Source organism: Heptranchias perlo, chromosome 21 (genome assembly GCF_035084215.1).
Source record: "Heptranchias perlo isolate sHepPer1 chromosome 21, sHepPer1.hap1, whole genome shotgun sequence".
NCBI lineage: Eukaryota > Metazoa > Chordata > Chondrichthyes > Hexanchiformes > Hexanchidae > Heptranchias > Heptranchias perlo.
Window position 1 is genome coordinate 8,412,691 of NC_090345.1, and position 22,588 is coordinate 8,435,278.

Consider the following 22,588-nt stretch of genomic DNA (forward strand, 5'->3'; position numbering starts at 1 on the left):
CCTCCCTCAGAGAGTTCAAACCAGTTTGAATTCAATCCACATGCATTACATTGCCATTATCGCAAGTGTTTAAAAAGAAAATAGCCATTAATACTCTGATGGTGTTTCTGCGTTTGTATTTATGAATGGTGTCAATTTGTCATACTTAATAAATATTATGCACCTTTTTTTTGGCTGGGCATGTTCTGTTCTAGTTATTACTCGTAGCCCAATGCACTTTCGTCCTCTCCCTTTCCTTCCCATTTCTCTGCCTCTCTCTAATGGAATGTTGCAACAAGAAAAAAAACCTCCTAAGACTTGCAGCCCTCTGAAATATCCCAGCACAAGTTGATAGACTTGCAACAATAATAACCCTGCTTCGGCCGGCCTGCCTCCTGCTGAATCCTATATGTTCACTCGGATCTTCAGACGGCGAGTTGCTGCAGGACTCCCCCTCCCTAATCAGACGCCTTTCAGGCCGGACAAAAAAAAAAGTTAAGATGGGGAGGAGGGGTTGGGACAAAAAAAGCAAACAGATTTTGGGCATCGTTCTATTAATCAGCCTATTAAATGGGGCCATATTTACAAACGTCAATCTCGGGTCTTTGGGGTTTTGTTTCTGCGCGAAGACTCCGTCCTTCCGACACACACCTTTTGTTCCCGAAACTAATAAAAGCCATTGTACGTACCTTGCAGCCTAACTCGGACATTCTTTCAGTGTATTTAGGGCTTCTAATCACACCTCTCAAAAGGCTTTTTCTATATAATAACTTTCTCTTTCACGCCGCTTGGCACATGAACAATTCATGTCGAGTGTGGCAGGAGATGCCCTTTCCAACTCTCTGTGCGAGGCAATTTAGCAAAGGACACGATCACACAAAAGCAGCTTTTTGGGCGGTTTTGCAGAGCGTTTGAATAAACATTTCATTATTTTTTTTTTGACAGAATTAAGTTTCCACCGGGGATTTTTTTTTTAAAAACCTATTATTTTTAAAGTTTTTTTTCTTAAACCTATTTGAATTCTTTTTTTAAAAAACGATGCTTTTGTTTTACTATAGAACGCTTGATGTTGCTATTCTTGCTTCTGGGTTCCTTCAAAAACTTGAGTCGGCGCCTTTTGGCCCGGTGAAACCCTCTGTTTCTAACCTGAAGTCTCATTTCACGAGTAGTTCGTCGGGTCGATTAAAAAGATAGAAAAACACCAACCGTGTGCCCTCTAATAACCTGCAAATCCATGCACCGTGATGCAGAATTATTTTCTAATTCTTTTACTCAGACATTTATTTAAATAATATATGTTTAAAAATAGAGATATGATCTTACTGGCGGATAGATTAACATACAGATATTAAACCAGTCTCCCAACACACGGAGAAAGCATTTTTTTTAAAAACGTGTTCTTAATTAAAAATATATTTTTAAAAAACTGAGTAACACTATTTTGGTCATGTCCCGTGTTGCTATTATTTACCGAATACCGGAACGTTGTATTTATGCTAATACAAGCGCTCATCGAAAATAATGGAACCAAGAAAGTACACAACTTTACACAAAGTACTCAGTTATGAACATATTGCACCTCAACATTTATTTTTTAAACTCCACTTAGTGTATTCCAGCAGTTCTTTGTATAGCAGAGTGTTTTATACAAGCTGGGGTATCCTTCACTGACATAGGCTTTGCTATATACATAACTTTATACATGTCATTTAAACCTATACACTCACAACTTAAGTACAATTTAGAGTGAGGCTTCTGAGGATCATTCGGTAGAATGTATGACATTTTTTGGCCAAAAAAAAGCATACGTATTACTATTTTTTTCTGCCCCACCTTAAAGGGACTCTCGCTCGCAGCTACTGATTTAACGCGTTCTTTTGCTTTAGTGGCATTCTCAGATATTTAAAGTGTGCACAACCCTTTCCCTTTAACCGCGCGGACATCGAAAACACTGCACGAGTTCAGAAACACGCTGAGGTTTTGTGGCGTCCCTGATTTCACCCTCGCGGAATAAGGCAAATCCCTGAATTTCAATTGTGATCCCAACGACCGAGTTCCGGAGTGGAAGGGTCAGTTAAACTACCACAGCGCAGCATTAGGGTATGGTAGTGTGGCGGTTATGCTATTTGGACTGGTTAATCCAGTAGAACTAACGAGTTTAAATCCCACCATGGTAGTTTGAGAATTTGAATTCAGTTTACAAAATCTGGAAATAAATAAAAAGCTGGTGTCAGTAAAAGTGACACATAAAGCTGTTGGATTATGATTTTATTAAAAACCCAGCTGGTTCACTTATGTCCTTTAGGGAAGGAGACCTACCGTCAGGCCTATATGTGACACCAACATGGTTGACTTTTAACTGTCCTTTGAAGCTGCCTAGCAAGCCACTCAATTGTATCAAACTGCTTCAGTTCGAGAAGAAGGCCCATCACCTTCTCAGGGTAACTAGGGATGGGCGATAACTGCCGGCCCACATCTCCGAGAATTTTTAGCGCCTTTTCTCCAACCAGTAATATGACATCTCTCTCTCTCTCCATTCTTGGAGAAGTGAGAAATACCGGATAGTGAGGGGGAGAAAAAAAACTGTTAAAACACTTTCAAAAAGCCCACACAAGGTCGAGGTGTGGCTGTATCTTCCCCTTTTCTCTATCTCCATTGTTAAATTCTCTTCATTTATCCCTTTTGAGTCTAGTGTTGGTTGACATAGTTCTGGAGGACAGCATATGGCAGATGATTCGTGTGCTCGTTTCCTCGTCGAAGCCTAACATACAATCAAACCACATAGGATGAAATTACATGGGTTAGAAAATAATATACAATATACACACAGAGAACGATGATAATATTTGGCGGCTAGCATCCCACCGGACGGCAATCATTACGGGTTTTTTTCCAGACGGGATTCTTGAAATGTAACCATAATGTTGGTCTTTTTTTTAATCTCCCTTTAATTTTTCAAATGATCTACATGAAAAAAAGTTCAGAGCAATTGAATACATCCAAAAGTGTCTCGTCTCACAAGTCACCTTACCAGGCCCTGATGCCCTGTAGTGTCCCTTGGCATGCAGGCACGGCGGCTCCTTGGTGAGACTGCGTCTGCATCGCGCTGTTAACATTACTGAGGTCCACGTTCATGAAGGTATTAGGCGCCGAGGAAGGCTGCAGCGACGGGATACTGGTGTAAGTGCAGCTGTAGTTTGCGTTGTAGGCCGGGTTGCCGCCGTAGCTGCCGTACGAGGCGGGGTAGCCATTGTAAGCATAAGCGTTGGCCCCGACACTGTAAGGGCTGCTGTAACTTTGGGATCCTGCTATGCACGGCTTGCCGTCCCGGACCAGCACGGGGACCGCCACGCGTCTGGGGGGAGGAGGATGATGGTGGCCTGCGATCTCCAAGGATTTGTCCTGCCGCTGCCTTTTGCACTTGTAACGCCTGTTCTGGAACCAGATCTTGACTTGGGTGGAGGTCAGTTTGAGAGTGTTGGCCAGATGTTCCCTCTCGGGGGCGGACAAGTATCTCTGCTGCTTAAACCTTCTCTCCAGTTCAAACACCTGGGCCTGCGAGAAAAGCACGCGAGGTTTCCTTCTCTGCCTCTGCTTTGGCCGCTCTGCATCTTCCCTCTTATTGTCCTCGCTTTCTGGGGACTTTTTCAAAGTGCAGTTTTCTGCAGAAACATGAGCGAACCATTAATAGCACGATCGCCTTATGCCCCGCTGTGGGGAGCGTAATCTCCAGCAACAGCCGGAGAACCCCGTGTTTTAAAAAAAAAATCTAATGAATTAAAGAATAATATTTCGGGTCCCGGGAATATATTTGTGAGCTCGAGTAATTATTGAATCCGGGATTATTTGGCGAGAGTGATTTTAATCTACTTCAAATCACGCAGATTTCGAGAGGAGATTGCAACTTTATTTGGCATTCAGGAAATTCATCCACATTCCACCAAGTGACATCTCAGTGCAGCGTTGTTTTATTGAATTAATTTCAATCGAAGGCTAAAATATCACGTCGTCCGTTTAATTGTGCCTTTTAATCCCATAATAGCATGGAGACGTTCACTTAATTTACTTAAAATGAAATAAAATCATTCTGCGCATTAACCCACAGTGCTTTAAAAAAATTATACATGTTAGTATCTGTGGCCAAGATCTATCGTTTAAAATGTGAGTGCAACCGTTTGTAAACGAGAGAATCCCAATAAAATGCCACATTTTTCCAATTCTCACGCTGAGTTATCTCACCACAATGTCTGACACGGCCTGTTTGTTCCAATGTACAGTATTAAGTAAATACTTTTTTAAAAATACCTGAATTAATAACTTTTTCTATAATTGTTGTCAGTGGCCACCCTATATATAGGCCCAAAATGGGATACATACTTTATGGAGCTAGTTTGAATATTTTAAATGCTGGCATGAACTTGCAAAAAAAATCTATACATGGGCATTACAGTAAAGGAAGCGAACACGATTTACACCCCTAAAAATTGGTTCTAGGGCCCGGGTTGTAATTGCAGGAAATTTCCAGGGGTTGTGTAATTATATTCGTGTCTTTGAATGGACATGGGGAGCCCGTGTTCTATGTATGAGAATCGATCAATATAAAGCATTTTTTTAAAAAAGATTCTTGAAATCTTGCGTCAGTCTTAAGAATGCACCTTATCCTTGGGCTCCTCGAAAATAAGTAAGTTCGCTGTAATTTTGCTTTCAATTGTCAAGGAATTATTTTGGGGAAGAGGTGGGGGAAACGTGTAGATCTGCTCGGTGAGAACTGTATGAATCCTATTCATGCGAAAACAAAATTAAAAGCTTTTACGTTCGAGCTGAGTAACAAAAGAGACAACGGCGCCTTTGCAAAAACTTTTTTAAACTATATTTTAAAATAGTTACATTTAAATATTGGATTTTTTAAGTTTAATGCAACCAGGGGTTTATAATATTTTTTGCACGGTCTAATTAATCGCTTTACTTCTTTTGAATCAATTGAAAAATATATAATGGTACTTACTCTTGTCCTCATCCCGTAGGATCTCGCCTTCTAATTTGGTTTCACACGGACCCCTCAGTGCTGCGTGAACGTAAAGCTCGGGAGAAAGGCTCACGTCCCTTTGACTGTCTTGCACTGACAGAGAGTTCAGAAAGGGGATTTTCTCCTCCCCATCCGAGAAGCTGGAAGTTTCTCCCGCGGCGTGCATGCAAGACGGCGGCGGCTGGAACTGAGACGGTAAATCCTGCTGCAAATGATGGGCCACTTGGTGGTGCGATTGCTGCTCCAGATTCAGAATGTCTTTGACCGAGAATGGCGTCGATGTGACCGGACTTGGAAGCATCATCGGGCAAGATGCGAGGAGATTAATTATAAATCCGCCAGTTTATCTCTTTCTAAAAAAAAAATCCAGCACGCTTTCTCTCCTAAATTGCAATCGAAAACAAAAGATCTCAAACTCCCCCTTAATTGCACGATTTTTTTTCCCCACTCTCTTTCGTAAAATTTACATTGCAACTACAGTGGATTAGGTGGGATTTTTTTTGCTGCAGCCAATGGGTTGCACACTGTGCAGAATTGCCGAGTCCAGTTTTGTTACTGCTCGGCCACCCCGGGAAGCGGGTGACGTCACAATGGATGGGGCGGGGCAGAGCCTGGGGACGTCGTTCGCTCACTCGCGCCGAAGATTGGGGGGGGGGAGGGGGGCGGGGAGGAAAGCGCGCCCTGTCGTTTCCCGGCCGCTGATTGGCTAACCCAGCGTTTCACGCGCTTCGCCGTCTCCAGACGATCCCTGGGCGAAAGTAGGTCGCGCGCCCCAGCCAGCAGTAGGAATGGGGATAGTTTATTCAGGATGCAATAATGCAAAAATGCAATTCGAAATTACATCTCTTAGTCTTTGCTTTGCTATCATTTAAAGAAATATTGATCTTTACTATATAAAAAAAACTAATATGCATTTAAGCAAATCCAAACCGTTTCTTTTACGTTTGTACTTCTGCCCCCAGCTGATAGCCATTCATTCATATTTTTATCTTTTAAACTGTACCTCATTCCTATTATTGTCTAAATAGCATTCATTGCGTACAAAACAGTCACTAGAAGCCATTATTTGAATAAAGTGCAAAATAACTCTTGATCGTGAACACTTAGTATTAATAGTCACACGAACACAGGGACATTTTTATGATTAATGCTTATAGAAAAAATAATCGAAGGTGTAAAGGGGCAATCTATGGGTGCCTTTCTTACACTTAATTTCTCATGTGTAATTTAATCGTGGAGAAAACGTCCATTTGTTAGATCTGCAATTTTATTTTATATATATCTAGAGATAAAAGTGGCTGTGAACAGGCCCATCTACCGTCATATCACTCCCTCCCCATTTGCTAGATTACAGTTTCTCCAATAATAAAATACCTTGTACCTTTAGCATAAAATGTAATAATAAAATACCAAGTAGCTATCATTATGAATCATAATATTAACAAAATACCATGTAGCTATCATTATGAATCATAATAATAATAAATAGCTTGTAGCTGCCAGTATAAAGCACAATATATAAATCAATTTACTCCTATATTTAACATATCAAGGTTGGGTTATATCAGATGCCATGCATTGAAAATGAACTGAGGCGGTGCTGTATTTTCCATTGTCCGTCAGTGTGTTTCTTTTGTAAATTTAAAAATACTTTTTGAAATCTAAGAATAAGCAGCCATAAGGAATTTATCACTGATGTAAACCTATTTCCGCCCCAATAGGTGTTTGTCATTGATCTCTAGGCCTCTTGCGGGTTAAGCAGTTCATAACTACGTAGAGTGCAACTGGACAGTGATACAATAAACGTGTACACAAGACTTTAATGCAGTTGAACCGCCTAAAGCTTTGGGAAATTTAGCAAAAAATCTCAAACTGTAAAACTGCGACGTGCCCGCATATAATAATAAAAATAACTTGCTTGGAGACTTTCGGAAAATTAGCCCGCTCCGATATTAATTTTCCACTTATGGTTTCGGCGTATCAGTGTTTCTCCTTACAATCATACCGCAAAGAAGGAATCCGCTCTACTGCTTAATCTACGGAATTGAATTGAAAGAGGCACGGACGGAGTTGGCAGAATGCAGTCTCACAAGTCACCCACTAAAATTTCTAGGATTGTTTAAAACACATGAAACGTGCTGCGGCGAGTGGGATACTCGAGGGATATTCAGGTGTTTCAAAATAATTGTGAAATTAATTACGAGGTCTATTGTATTGTGTGCAGATTTAAAAATGCAGCTTTGCTATAGAAATGCAATGTCCTCACACCGCATTCAGCCTGTTGCGGGGGAGGGGGGTGCGGGGGAGAGAAAATCGGGGATATCGCGGCGATAAATAGTTACTGACCCGTTTTGCAGCTTATACGCGTTTTCTTCGATATCTGGGGGTTTTAACAGGCAACGGTCGCCGATGCCAACAAAAGTGGATTTATTGGGATTGGTAGAGCTTCATAAAAAAAAGGAAGATATGGGGAAATATCACTGTTTAAATATAATTACAATCAACTGTTTGCCTACCATAGTTCTAATAAAAAAAATTCGTTTTTCAAATAAGACAAAGGAAATGTCACGTAAAACACCCACAATATAAACCACTCGGTCCACTTCATTCATAATAGTCATCATCCTAGCACATTGAAGTGTTTACATTCCTGCAATCTACTGTCTTTTAAAACTCGAGATTAGTGTTATCTAACCAACAACTGCTCGATTCGCCTCGTTTGTTTAAACCATGGCGGTGTCATGAACTGTCGGCCTCTTCACCAAAAAACAATTTGAACTATTAATTACAAATAATATTGCTGCCACGAGGTGTACCACTGATGTTTTTCTGCCCCTGCAATTGTACTTTAATGTCCTATTATAAAAGACCAATAGAAGACATACATATCTAAATTAAAATAGCATTTAAAAAAAAAACAGAGGGAAGATACGTTCTGGCAAACCATGCAGGTCTGTGGAGCACTGCAACAATCGTTTGGTTTTGAAGTGTTGATGTTTGGTTTGCTCCGCGCCTCAGTGAAGATCCATAACAAATCTACATACACATCTACGGTTTCCGCTTTGCATTCAAATCTCAGCCTCTTTGAGTTTAAAGTGAGCTGAATCAGATGTAGATCACTGCACTGATCGGGTGGCGATACGAAGAGATATTTCGCGAAGCGGAGCTTTTGTGTTCTGAAATAAAACTTAAATGCGGATTTATTCGGCGATGCGATTTTCTCTTCGCGTAATCGCTGCTGCAAGCAATCTGATCGATGCGTTTTTCGATTCTAAACCGACCCGTTCTGTGCATCGAGGCTAAAACTGAAAGCGTAAGTTTTAGAAAACACATCACTGAAAACTAGTAGATTATTTCATTAAACATTGTTCAACTGCCCAGTCCAATTACAATTATTTGTTAAGGGGTTTCTCTCAAGATCAGCTAACGCTGCACAAGTAATTATTTCTCAATTCAAACTATCAGCTACGCTATAATCGAGTGCTGTGCCAGATCGAGAAGCGGGGCCTGTCAGTGAACCCATCAGTTCATTAACACTTCTAGCCATTTCTAAAGCATTGGGGATCAAATAATTAGGGAGGATTCAAACCAAAGAAAAGTAAATTGGATTCTCTTGCAGATTTCAATAAAAGGAGGAGAAAGTGAAATGATAGAAATTGACAGTTTAAAGGACAAGTAATTTGGGGGACCTCAATTAATAATACTATTTAATCAATAGCTTAATCATTACTTTCTATTTCCACCAATAACCAAATCTATTCCATTATTTTTCGTCGCACCTCTGAACCAGCCTGGTTATTAATAACTCAGCATTGTTAGTGTTTCATTCGTTTAATTTTTTTCCTCAAATGCGCGTGATTTACATATAAATTGAGATGTTGGAATCATAAGTCGATATTAACTCAAGCGCCTGCCTTGTGCCAAACCGCAAACTGTACAGGTATCGGGAGTGAGTAATTAACTATTTTGCTCTCACATTGTGCCAGCTCTCCCCACTTTTTCTTCACTCTAAGTTCGACCAGCGAACGAGAAAGGGTCTGATCATCTACACTGGTCAGCTGGAACGAACCAGCGTGTCTTTAGCCGGACAGAATGGACAGGAGTGGGGAGGGGGAAACCGGGGCGGGTGGGGGGAGAGACCCCTTCCGACAATCCTGGTAGAAGTGATTCTTCAGCGGAGCTGGGAGCTAAAACTTCATGTCTTGGGCAGGAACCAGCAAAGACGGTGCGAGCCTGAACTCGCCTCGCGGTCCATTTATTTTAAAGTTAATGTTTAATTGAATTCAAGGACGGTAAATGTCGACGATGTACCAATGGAGCTAATTCACTTCGTTTACAATAGCAGCACTTTATAAAGCGTTGCAGTGTTGGTAGAATACTCAAAGAAGCGATATTTAACTGATATGCGAGTAATGGAAGGGGCGGAGATATCTGATGGATATCGCTGCATTTCTTTGTCATATCTTTTGAAGATGTGATGAAAAACTATTTCACCCGCCTTACAATTTTTCATCATCTACTTTAAAAAAATGACAAAGTATATGGCCGGACATCTGAGCGGAATTCATGTTATTACATAGTCTTTCCATCACTTGCTTATAAATTAAATAGTGAAAAGCAATAATTTGAATGCAATTCAATCCAGTTAGATGTTCTATCTGATGTAAGATTATGAAATACGATTTAATTCTGACTGTTTAAGGAGAGGAATTCGGATGGATGCACGCCTATCTTGTTACTTTTCACAAGCTGCATTGGAACTGATGCAATAAATTACATTGCATCCGCCGTGTCTGTTTCTCAGGACTCCATTTAATTGGGTCATCGAATTGATGGTTGCCAATATCTGTCAGACTACAAATTTTAAAAGTTATTAAAAATGTCTTTAGTAATTTAGTAAATGACTCATTACCTGACGCCCATCGAACATACAACTCCTCCGTATATTGGGAATAAATGGGAAATCTGTGCTTCCGGGACTGAGCATCTGTCATAAACCGTTCCCCGATACTTACTTATACAGGACCACAAATAAATTGCAATTTCAAATTTGGACATGCGTGTAGTTTTTGTTTTAAAACTGAGAAAAAAAGGGGAGTAAATGGTTCTGTCTGACCACTTCACTTAGAACATAACTTAGGTCAGCAACTATTCGGCCCATCGCTCTGCGGTGTTTCAAAGAGTCGTGATAAGGCACTAAATGAAAGTCTTTTATTCATCCACGCTGGCTGCCATATAGCCAGAACGGTAACTCTCCTATTGCAGCATCCAACTGTATTTTGAACGACGCGAGGCTTTTGTCTCGTCTACCTCGTGTGGCAGATTATTCTAATTTACGAATCGTCCCTAATACACAGGGTGGAATACTTCCAACATTTATCAATTAGTATGAAGATTCTTCCTGATATCTTTTTTAACATTTGGCTTGCACTAATTTCCACCAACACATTGCAGATTTTCTTTTAAAATACTCGTTCTCCTCCGTTTCATAAATTCATGTTAGGTGCAAAAATACAAGCATGTCTGATGTAAGTAGGAACTCTTCTTGGGGTAACGATTTTCACAAGCAATAGATTACATTGCACCCTCCCCTACCTGTTTCTCAGGCCTCCGTTTAAATTGACATTTAATAGGGTAATCGATTTGATGATTGTCAAATTATAAATTGTAAAAATTAAGAGTTACTTTAGTAATCTAGTAACTGAATACAATTTATGCGTCGGTTCTAATACTCTACTGTATGTGAAATCGATCTATATTAAATAGAACTTTTCTGATATAAATAATTGCGTTATATTTCTTCAATCAGTGTCACAACTAAAAGGAAGTATATCAATATTGTAAAATCTCTATTGCCTGCGCTTGTCTTTTAAAGTCAATTATCTGTGGTTTATTAATACCTTATCACGTGAAAGGCAGTCATCTATTTCAATTAAAATTCCTACAGCATCAGGGCTGGCGGTGTCGGCCGATAGGATCTGACACTATCGGGGCTGATTTTCCGTTCTGGAGCAACTAGAGCAGCCGCCGAATGGTGGTAGATTGGCGAGTCCCTCTAGACAATGGGAAGAGATGGGGTTTGGAGAGAGAGCGAGAGAGAGCAGTAAGCGACCTATAAACCTCCCCTTCAAAAAAAAAGAGATAGAGCGCTTTCAGATAACATAATCGCCAAGCGTGTCTAGGCAGCCTGCTAAATATATACCTACTTTGAATAGAAAGTTAGTGGTGAAACCGCCACCAGAGAACAGGAAACTCCGTGTGTTTACTGTAGCCATTGTAATGGGTTTTCAGAGGCCTACTTTGAATCTGTTAAAGTATTGTACATTACCTGAACTGCTGAGCTTCCCGCAGACTCAAAACAACGCGCTCCCTGTCTCTGGCATATTTAAATGTGAAACATATTTGTCAGCCTAAAAAGTCGGGGACAGGAAGATGGACTGTTGGGTTCAGTTTAATTCTTTTCCGTTTCGACCTGGGGGTTGACTATAATAAAACCGGAAAGTGCGCCGCAGCCCATATATATATTTACATACATACACACACATACATGTATATCTACCTACACACGTATATATCTACATACACACATAGAATCATAGGAAATTTACGGCACAGAAGGAGGCCATTCAGCCCATCGTGTCCGCGCCGGCTGAGAAATGAGCCACCCAGCCTAATCCCACTTTCCCGCATTTGGTCCGTAGCCCTGCAGGTCACGGCTCTTCAGGTGCACATCCAGGTGCACACACTCATATATATCTACATACACACACACACATATATATGTGTGTATATATAATCTACATATATATCTACATACATATATACGTACAGTGTTTACAATTCCACAAGAGTTCGTCGTGTTTGTTAGAACCAAATGATTACCAGCCTCCTTTCATGATGCTGAATAAGGAAGGACACGGTAAATATAACAATTTACAATGTAAAATGTGGATCTATATCTATTAAAATAAGCAAGACGAGTAGATTATCATTGCTGCAATTCACAATAAGGACAGTAAAGCACCGTTTCCAAGGTGACACAGATCTCCGATGTGGTTACATGAAACATGTGCGTATATCACCGCAAAGAGTAAGACTGATTCAGCCTTAATGGTGTTAAAGGGGTCTCTGAAAGCCAAAAGGAGGCCATCCCTTTAAATACATTTGCTAGTCCCCCTTCCCCTTGAACTCATGATTCCAAACAACATGACTGAAGATGTTTAAAATACTGATTGTTTATTCTACGGATACTTGAGCATCCGGGGCCTTTAAAAGATTTTCCTTCTCTCCCTCCTAACAGTATAAACAAGTGTTCGCCTTGCCTCGTAACAGCCAGCGTGTAATAAATCACAGGGCAGTTTTCGCTGGGAAAATGGCTGTTGGGAAAACTTTCTGACGTTTTTCTTTGTCATGCGAATAAGAATGGCTGTCAAAATCTAAACGGCGAAAAGTATTTTTTTTCCTTTTATCATTTCTAAATTGAGCCTGTGTACATTTAGTTCCCGAATTCATGCAAATCTGGATTTGTAACAACTGAGAACATCTAACTTCGGTTTTTTCCCTGCCCCCTCTATATATCTCGAAGCTGATTCTGATTTATCCTCTTCCTTTTAATTATTAAACATTCATTACCCGTGGGTTTATAAATAGCGCGCTCACCAACAGATCCTTGCAGCAGCAACAAGTCTATCGAGCGGCCTCCAAATATGTGTGTTTATACCGTGAGTATACACACACAAAGATTTCCGTTTACACACGATATATCCATATATGTATGCAGATATATAAAAATGTTTGTATGTAAATATATATGTGTATGTAGATATATGTGTGTGTAGATATATATATATGTGTGTGTGGATGTAGATATATGTGTGTGTGTGTTGACATATATACATATATGTGTTTGTAGATTTCTATATATATATGTGTAGATATGTATATATATGTGCATGTAGATATATATGTGTGTAGGTATATATATACGTGTATATAAATATACATATACATCTATGCATGTGTAGATATGTGTGTACAGATATATATATATACCTGTGAGTGTATGTAGATATATATATGTGTATGTATGTAGAGATATATGTGTGTGTGTAAATATATATAGATATATATGTGTATGTATACATATATATGTATGTAGATACATATGTATCTATGTGTGTAGATATATACATCTGTGAGTGTATGCAGATATACACATGTGTATGTATGTAGATATATATATATATATATATATATATATATATGTGCATATATGTGTGTAAATAAATGTACATGTGTATGTAGATACATATGTATCTATGTGTGTAGATAGGTATATGTATCTGTGTGCAGATATATATATATATATATATATGTGTGTGTGTAGATATATATACCTGTGAGTGTATGTAGATATACATATGTGTATGTATGTAGAGATATATATGTGTGTAAATATATATATGTATGTGTGTAAATATATGCACATGTGTATGTAGATACATGTGTATCTATGTCTGTAGATAGATATATGTATGTGTGTATGTAGATATACATGTGTGCATGTATATGTGTGTGTATTACATAGAATTACATTGAATGTACAGCACAGAAACAGGCCATTAGGCCCAACAGGTCTATGCCGTGTTGATGCTCCATACCAGCATCCTCCCATCCTTCTTCATCCACCCCATCAACATATCCTTCTATTCCTTTCTCCCTCATGTGTTTATCTAGCTTTCCCTTAAATGCATCTATGCTAGTCGAAAACATTGTTCCATATATGTAAAGGACTGAATGTCAGAAATGGGATCTTAACAACACTCTGTGTGAAAAAAGCTCTCCTCATTTTCCCTCTAGTTCTTTTGCCAATCATTTTAAATCTATGATCTCTGGCTACTGACCCACTTGCCAGAGGAAACAGTTTCTCCCTACTTGCTCTATCAAAACCTCTCATAATTTTGAATACCTCTATTAGGTCTCCTCTTAACCTTCTCTGCTCGTAAAATAAACCCAGCTTCTCCAATCTCTCCACACAACTGAAGTCCCTTAGCCCTGGTATCATCCCAATAAACCTCCTCTGTACCCTCTCCAAGGCCTTGACATCCTTCCTAAAGTGTGGTGCCCAGAACTGTACACAATACCCCTGCTGAGGCCTAACCAGTGATTTGTAAACGTTTAGCATGACTTCCTTGTTTAATGCCCCATTGACAAAACCAAGTATCCCAAACGCTTTCTTAACCGCCTTATCAACTTGCCCTGCCACCTTCACAGATTTGTGACTATGCAACCCCAGGTCCCACTGCTCTGGCAACCCCCGCCCCCTCAAAATAGTACCATGTAGATATATATATGTATGTAGATATATATGTGTGTGTATATAGATATTTATATATGTGCGCACGTATATGTAGATATATATGTATGTGCGTGTAGATATATATGTGCGGTAAGGCGCACTTCCTGGTTTTGCAGTAGTAAAACAACAATAATAATAATTGCATCTTGCAGTGGTCTCACGCAAGAAAAGGTCACTTTTAAATGTGAAACATTTCTGAGAGACCTGACCAGGAGCAATAAAAATGCAAGTTCGTTTCAATTTCAAACCATTTCCCTTAATGTTACATGCGTGGTGGATAATCCTGCATTCGGCATTTATTACCCAATACAATATATAATTAGACGGCATTTTAAAATTACCTGGTCTGAATGTTAACCTTTGAGCCCAAAAATGATTGACGGACGTGTTTACTCTATCTACCTAATGCCCACCCACTAACAGAGCCAATCACTAAATAATATTATGACAATGACAAACATGCTCAAATTATTTCAGTTGTTTTAATCGTGTTCTAGGCATTTACACTGTTTTAATAAGCCTTTCAATCCTATTGCTACCATTTGCCATTTCCTAATATTACATTCTATTGTATTTGTGCACAATGTGTTCTATATTGTCAAGCAACTAAACAATAAACACATATTCAAAAAAATGTCAATAAAAGCACAATTGCACGTGATACCGTTAATGGCGTTTCTGCTTGATTTCTCTTCCAACGCTGGGAGATGCGGCAAATCATCCCTTAACTGAATAACGCGGATTCCTCATATTGTCAGCGTTCCCTACGGCATTTGCATTTATGCATGCTTTACCTGGATAAAAGTGCTGAAAAAAAAACAAAGAGAAACGCTACACCTGTCACACAACACGGCGCCACTGCCAAATGCTTGGATGCTACTGAGACTCCGGCAGAAGACAGCTTGATAATCCCCATCCGCTCGCCATCAACAATATCTTGTTTAGATTAAAGCCTCCACTCGCTTCACAGTGCTCCTACCCCAGACTGTTAGTGCAGACACCCAGCTTTTGTCTTTAAATGGAGAAATCGAGACACAAGCTGTCTTTTCCATGATGCAATACCTCGCAGGCGGACCACATCCTAATACATCCTAAAATAAACAAGTAAGGGAAACAAAAGAAATGCTTCCCTTCCCCCAGTAAGAATATGTTTCGTTTTAGGATAGTGCTGAGCATAGCTGAATTTCACGGAATGGTATACGTATAAATGCAATAGCAGGTAAGGATATATATATATATATAAAACAATTATCTATTAAAGAAATGCTTGGATAATGTAATATTAATTAAGAGGGTGTTGTTGGAATTATGGGGGCTCCATCATTAAAGTCAAGGGTGTCAGATTTGTTTCACACACTTTACCTGATTTCCCCCTCTACACACAAACACAAACAGTTTTCTAAAATGTACAATGATAGGCCAAGTTACAATAACACAAAGGTGACAAACTATTAACTGCAGGCTTTTTAAATCTTCAGTTGCTCTATATCTATTCCGAAAATATGCTGTATTGCTTTTCATTTTACAATATGGCTTTTACAGTTATTGTTTTTTTTAAAAATGGAATCATATTCATTTTAATGCATTTGGATATGACGCCTGTGTATGCGTTAAAAGGCACTTAAATGGCAATGCAATTAGGGTGTAAGTAAAATGCACACTTTATTTATGTCGCGCTATTTATGATTGATTTGTGTGTAGCAGAACAACTGTTTAGTACTTACTCACATTGCATAAAGCGCATTTAATAGTCAAACACTAGCTCTGTTTTTTTTAAATAAGTGCAAATAAAAAAGGCCCGAAATGCATGAGTCGAGATGGACGATGTTAACGCATTCAATGGCGCACACCGGTTCCACGCTGTGGTTTTGGAAATATGTACAAAACAATTGTATTGGACTTTCATGATCGCCATAAATCACGCCGAAAGGATGGTCTGGAGACGCACTATCTGTTCATGGGAAGATTGTTATGAATGGACTCGCGTCCATTAATCTTTTCTTTTATTCACTTTGTCCAGTGTAAGGACCATAAAAACATAAAACCTGTGGGATATTATGAAGCTACGGCCGAGCTCGAAGGACCAGCGAGCTCTACCAAGAAACAAAATTGTACTTTTGGTGCAGAACAATTATCGTACACCAGCTCAACGCATGGGCAGCGTTCGACTTACAAGGCGATAAACTACTTTCGTTATTTTAATGCATTAAATATAGAAAAACTTAAATTGATCTTTGTTTTACTCACCACGAGGCATCCCGGTATCAAATATTAACGAATCTCGTTACTGGTCACCCTCCAGACTAATCCAGAACAGAAATAATTCATTTGAGCGTTTGGTGTTTCCTTCCCTGTGTACATTTTGTTCGTCCAGTTCACAGCTTCAAGAGAAGCATTATTTTAAAATAAAAAATTCAAACTCCAAACGGGCGATTGTTTACTATCATTCCCGTTAAAGTCCCGAATCCCCACCTCTACAAACAGATATATATATATTTAGGAAGGAGGGGCGAAGAGAGTTGACAACATGTTCTTGCAGTCGGTCGGAAAGAACTTTTGGAACTTATTGACGCGTTACTAATAAATATTAATAATTCCCGGTTGCATTAAAATTATAATGGCAATTTCTCCAAAAATTGTGAACATTTCCTAAATTTAACTTGGTGCTGTGTCATAGATCACGCCAGTAATCGAATCACGCCGCGTATTGTTGAGTTGTGAACAGGGTTAACATAAACATGTCACTTGGATGAATAAACTTATTACCTTGATAGGTAACTGTAATTATTCATAGGGTTGAATACAACGGGAATGGATAGAATAGAAAATTCATGATGGGGGTTTATTCCCTTCACCGAAATAGTCGCCTGTCGGAAATTCACTAAAGCTCAGTCTAATGAATGACAGATTGCACGGAACCATTTTCATTTTTTGTGCCTGTTTTTGATTTCTTTAATTAAATATATTCTGTATTTTGTTTCATCCCTTTTCTCAGCACTCTCGCTCTTTACGTTGTTATTTTATAATCCATCTGTGGATGTGTCTTTACATTTGGTTACACGCTTTTGGGAACTGGAGGGTGATTTGAATTTCCCGGAGTCCCCAGTTGAAATATAGCTTTTCGGAGCGTAAAACGTACTTGATCAATTCTAACTTCGAAATCATAACAAACCGGGGGGTTTCAATTTGTCTGCGGAATGATGACTGACAGTGCGGGAACATTACTGCAGTTTTAAATCCTACACATTTTATTGCACATTTTCACCGTTCTTTTTAAATCAAACCCATCGGCTCACCCGCTTCTAAAAAAAAACACTACGTGTATTTTCATTCATTCAAAGTGGCCCGGTAGCTCTCTCCAGACGTCTAACCAGCTGTAAGCTGCAAAAATTGCCGGAGGGACACGAGTGAGCACGATGGGCGGAATGGCCTCCGTCTGCGCTGTAAGATTCCATGTAAAGATTCCATGAGTGATTTGAAATAAAGCGAGAAAGTGAATCCGTGGGCAACACAATGCGGTTCTATTTTGTTATCTGTGTTAAGAAAATGGAAAAGATAGGGGAATAAACTCTGAACTGTTAGAAATAATCAACTGGAAATTTAACGACCAAGCATTAATTTCTAATTTTCTGATGCGTCTTCTGTTTGTGTTTAGAAACGGAGTAACGATGACTGCACGGGGGATTGAGGAGGGGTGGGGTGCTTAGAAACGGACTTGGAGGAGTTTTTTGAGCTTTGTAAATGAACAGGAAGCATTCCGGATCTCTGCTAGTTTACTCAGCTTTGCCAGGTTAGCTCATTTTATCTCTGATTCCAACAACATTCACCGAATGAGCACAAAAAAAAGAGCCATTAAAATCAGAAATATATACTTAGATATACGTTTCAAAGAAAGGCGCGGACACTCTTTAAATCGTCCTAATATTTGGTCATCGGTATTGCGGACTATTTTAAGGCCCCTCTGAAGCCCCGTTTGTTATGTTTTCGAAGCACCTTTCACAGAAATATACTGTTTTAAAATATCATCAAATGTATGACTATATTTGGGATTAATAATGTGGATGGACACACAGTCTATAGTACCTGGAAGAGATAAATGGTAACCATGACAACTCAACCTAAAGTAAATAGTGACAAGAAGAATGCCCACCGCTACCTTCTCAGGGCAACTATGGATGGACATTAAACGCGGCCTTGCAAGCCCACAAATCAATAACATTTTTTAAAAAAAACATCACATTTGTGAGGGAGGGGATTCTGCCTGTGAGCTAGTTGTAGCGAAATCTCAAACGGCTAAAACGGTATCCCTCGCCCACAAGGGAAATCTTTCCCTGTTGTTTTCCAAATCAACCCTTTTTAAATGAATCAACCCTTTCCTTACCAGGAGGGGGTGGAGGCAATTGCTGTGGTCGCTATGTGTGGCGACATCGCAAATACGTTCGCAAAGGTCTCCATTGTCGGTTGGTATTTCTAGCGAAATCTTAAAAGATCTTCAAAGGGAACTAAATGGCTAGAAAGGGCGAGCGGAATAATTCGTCATGATCGTATTTACCATGTCGCTACATTTAGTGACCAGAGCAATCAGGTTATCCCAGAACAATCAACAAGTGGCAGCCGAATGTTAGTGGCCTTTGCCTTCTTGCACATTCTTGTATGTATTTATAATTTGCTGTGATTTTATAGTAAACCTCGGATAGGCTACAAAAAAGGGGTACTATTTGCACACAGGGAGACGTCTACAGTATAAGGACGTCTAATCTGGGTAACAAATGCACTCATTTTCCAGGGTCGAGTGTAATGGCCCAGATAGGGTAGAGAATAGATTTACGATTTGCAGCTCCGTTCGCTTTTAACAGATATTTTCATTGGTTGAGACACTGAGTAAAGAAGACTGAATGTTAGGCTGCTGCTAGTTCACCGGAAATTTGGCAAGCTGCTCAAAACTAACCTATCAGAGTCTGTAAAATCTTTTAATAAAGTAGAAAATACCTTTAAACATACTTTATTCCGGGCGTTGCAAGCCATCCCACAACGAAATACGTGATGACAGTACATTTCACATAATGAATTATTTTGGAGTGCAGTTACCACTCTAATTCATTGGGTGAAGGGCTTTGGATGATTCTCGCTGTGATAAGTCGCTTTATAAGTGCATTATTATTTATATAAAACACGTTATGGGATTATACTTGCATGCTCTGCATGTACCGATTGATCTTTTTCGAAGTAAACAATTAAGAGTTCCATGTGAAACATAGACTCGCTTAGTTCTGAAAATCAGAAATCAATGGGGAAAGTCATGATAAGTTCCTTTTGTAGCCCTTCGACCACTGTAAACCCCACACGCTTATCATCCATCATACTCTTATCTTAAGTTAAAAATAGTACAAATTACTTTGGGGCAACAAAAGTATATGGCGTGTTGGCTGATGAATGTTATGGGGAGTTGGGTTTGCGGAATGTGCTATTGATCCGTCCCAATATCTATACTCATGCTCAGAGTGTTGCTAGTTGGGAGGTTGGAAGGGGGGAGGGATAACAAAAGTACATACAGTATAATGGAAAGAGAAAGGAAGAAACAAATGAAAAATTCGTTGGGCGAATAATCGACAGAAAAAAAGATGCGTTTAAAACTGGAGGACTAACATAAAATTCAATCCGATCTAGACTCTAAATAGGAAAGTACGTGTTGAGAAAATGATGCATTTATGTTCCTTTTCCTTTCTAAGTGATAATTAGAATATAATAATCCTTAGGTTAAATTGAGAAGGTGTTTTTTTAATATACAGTGTACATATATTGGATGTCCCTTGCTATGGAGTAGTAGGCACAAGTCCTATAGCCTAGAGCCAGAACTAGGGATAATTCTCTTGTAAAATATTAGATTTAGTGGAATTCACGCGTCTCGGGGTTCAAAGTGACACGGTAATAGCCCATGCCAGAATGCAGACAAGGCAATAACTGGACTGAAGGAACTCAGTGAAACCCACAGATAAACATTAAAGGGACATAAGGACATAAGAAATAGCAGCAGGAGTAGGCCATAGGGCCCCTCGAGCCTGCTCCGCCATTCAGTAAGATCATGGCTGATCTTCTACCTCAACTCCAATTTCCCGCCCTGATCCCATATCCCTTGATTCCCTTAGTGTCCAAATATCCATCGATCTCAGTCTTGAATATACTCAACGACTGAGCAACACAGTTCTCTGGGATAGAGAATTCCAAAGATTCACAACCCTCTGAATGAAGATTTTTTTCTTCATTTCGGTCCTAAATGGCTGACCCCTTTTCTTGAGACTATGACTTTTAGTTCTAGACTCTCCAGCCAAGTACGGTAATCTTGCTGAAGTACGGGACAGTAACTGGGCAGATAAGACACTTAGTTTATTTCTCAGCAAAAGGGTTCAAAGAGATTAATGCCTGTCCAATCCATTTGAAAACGATTAGTAAATAATAGGGCAGAAAATGGAATGGTTCAATAGGAGAAAGCTGATTTAGCACCGGTCGGTGAGTCGGTAACTAGAGGGCATAAATTTAGAATCATCCCCAAAATAAGGAAGAAAGTGTTTAGGAAAATATTTTCTCCACAGAGGGTTGTAAGGTCGTGGGATTCTCTACTAGAAACAGTGGTGGGAGTAGAATCCAGAACAGTTTTTAAAAGGGAAGCAGATAAATATTTGAAAAAGTAAAATTCAGAAAGGGCAAAGGAATGGGATTAAGTGGAACGCTCTTTCAGAGAACCGGCCCAGGCACAATGGGCCAAATGGCCTTCTTCTGTGCCATAACACTCTATGATTCAATGAAACTGCTGTTGTAATAATAGCATTAGCTAATCCCTTTCTATCACCAATGTCATACGAATGTGTTAAGCGCTCATCTGTTACTATCGTCGAAAGTAATTTTTATCCTAAAAACTTTGGAAACATCTTAGAATATTGCTATCATAATGCAATTTGCACCATATAGTTTTATAATCCCGGTATTTATCAGACTTAACAATTGGTCAATACTTTATATCTGGTCACTACCCTTACTTGTGAACCCACGCGCACAGCCCTGACATATGCAACTTTTTAGTACATCCTTTTTGACATTTAATATGTCAATGTTCTTTGTTTTTCCCCCTTTCATTTCCCTGAGACCTGTACTTTCTCCCAACTACTGGATAGATTGGAGGCCTGCTCACTCGCAACCGACAATGCCGCTCCTAACCGGGTGTCTGGATGTGGACAGAATGGGGATTGCTTGATTTTCCTACCGATTGTCCCTCCTTCCGATGGGCACTCCATATGGCAACAAGGTGGAGATCAGGACGGGCGAGTGGTCTGGGGCAGGGAAGTACATTATTTCCAATTTGTTCCTGGCACGTCCAGTCTTATGATAAACCAGGTGTCATATTTCAAAGTGTCAAAAGTATATAAAAATAGACTTCTTGCTAGTTTCTCCTGACCTGGAGCCAGAAATTAACAAGCAGCTTCCAATCTGCAAACTTCCCTCACCGATTGCAATTAACCTCTAACTGACCTTAGGATTTACAGCAATTAGATTTCGTAACCTTCAAGGGAAAGACTATCTTAAACACAGCTATAATACATTGTGTGTTAAATGCTGCAATGCTGCTGTCATTATCCATCTCAATCTGTTACAGAATAACATTGCATTGTGTGCTTCAGACTAGTCTACATGGTACCTTTGTAAACAAAATTGCAGCATGTGGTGGAGCTGGGATATGCTGTGGTAACCATTTGCTTATACTGTACTACTAAACAAATCATATTACAGTCAGTAATGATTATTAGCTGTCGGCTTGAATGGAATTCCTGATGTTCTAAATGAAGATAGATCCAGAAAAGCTGAAAGGTAATTAGGAACACATTTTTAAAAAGTATTCTACTCACTCATTTTTAATAAAAACATGTAACATTTCCAGGTTTCTAGTCAGATTAAGGACAGAATTCGAATCACTGAATACATTAGTCCAATCAGACAGCTCAAAATAGTATTCCAAGGATTAAGCATCTGGGTTTAAAGAATGGTCACATTGGGATTTTAAAAATCTTTCTTTGATTTTTCTTCACTCTGAATCAAAATTTTGCTGATTATCAAAAGATTACGATTGAGCAATTACACAAATAGATCATAAAGAAGAATGTATATTATAGGCTACTAATTGATCTCTCGGTGTTGATCACAATTTGCATTTATATAGCACCTTAAACGCAGTA

General features: G+C 39.3%; 1 protein-coding gene across 6 annotated transcripts; it reads right to left on the minus strand.

Annotated features, from left to right (window-relative positions):
* Positions 1 to 1,537: 1,537 nt before the first annotated feature.
* On the minus strand, positions 1,538 to 18,841 carry nkx2.3 (NK2 homeobox 3). 6 transcript variants are annotated; one of them, XM_068002053.1, is made up of 7 exons: positions 18,745 to 18,841; positions 16,611 to 16,744; positions 15,028 to 15,170; positions 10,906 to 11,060; positions 4,985 to 5,388; positions 3,011 to 3,641; positions 1,538 to 2,740 (listed from the first exon to the last, which is right to left on the minus strand). In XM_068002053.1, exons 5-7 carry the CDS (start codon positions 5,307 to 5,309, stop codon positions 2,668 to 2,670), a joined length of 1,029 nt encoding a protein of 342 aa, XP_067858154.1. In that variant the 5' UTR covers positions 5,310 to 5,388; positions 10,906 to 11,060; positions 15,028 to 15,170; positions 16,611 to 16,744; positions 18,745 to 18,841; the 3' UTR covers positions 1,538 to 2,667. The 6 variants fall into 6 exon arrangements, with proteins under 6 accessions (XP_067858154.1, XP_067858157.1, XP_067858155.1 ...); XM_068002056.1 differs by having other exon boundaries at positions 16,611 to 16,666; positions 18,745 to 18,840; XM_068002054.1 differs by lacking the exon at positions 10,906 to 11,060.
* Positions 18,842 to 22,588: the final 3,747 nt, after the last annotated feature.

Bases quoted from the DNA above. Each gene is read 5' to 3' on its own strand.
- nkx2.3 (XM_068002055.1), bottom strand. From the start codon at position 5,309: ATGATGCTTCCAAGTCCGGTCACATCGACGCCATTCTCGGTCAAAGAC. The intron at 3,642-4,984 runs GTAAGTACCATT...ATGTTTCTGCAG, and splicing joins CCTACGGGATGAGGACAAGA to AAAACTGCACTTTGAAAAAG. The intron at 2,741-3,010 runs GTAAGGTGACTT...ATTGTATGTTAG, and splicing joins CTACAGGGCATCAGGGCCTG to GCTTCGACGAGGAAACGAGC.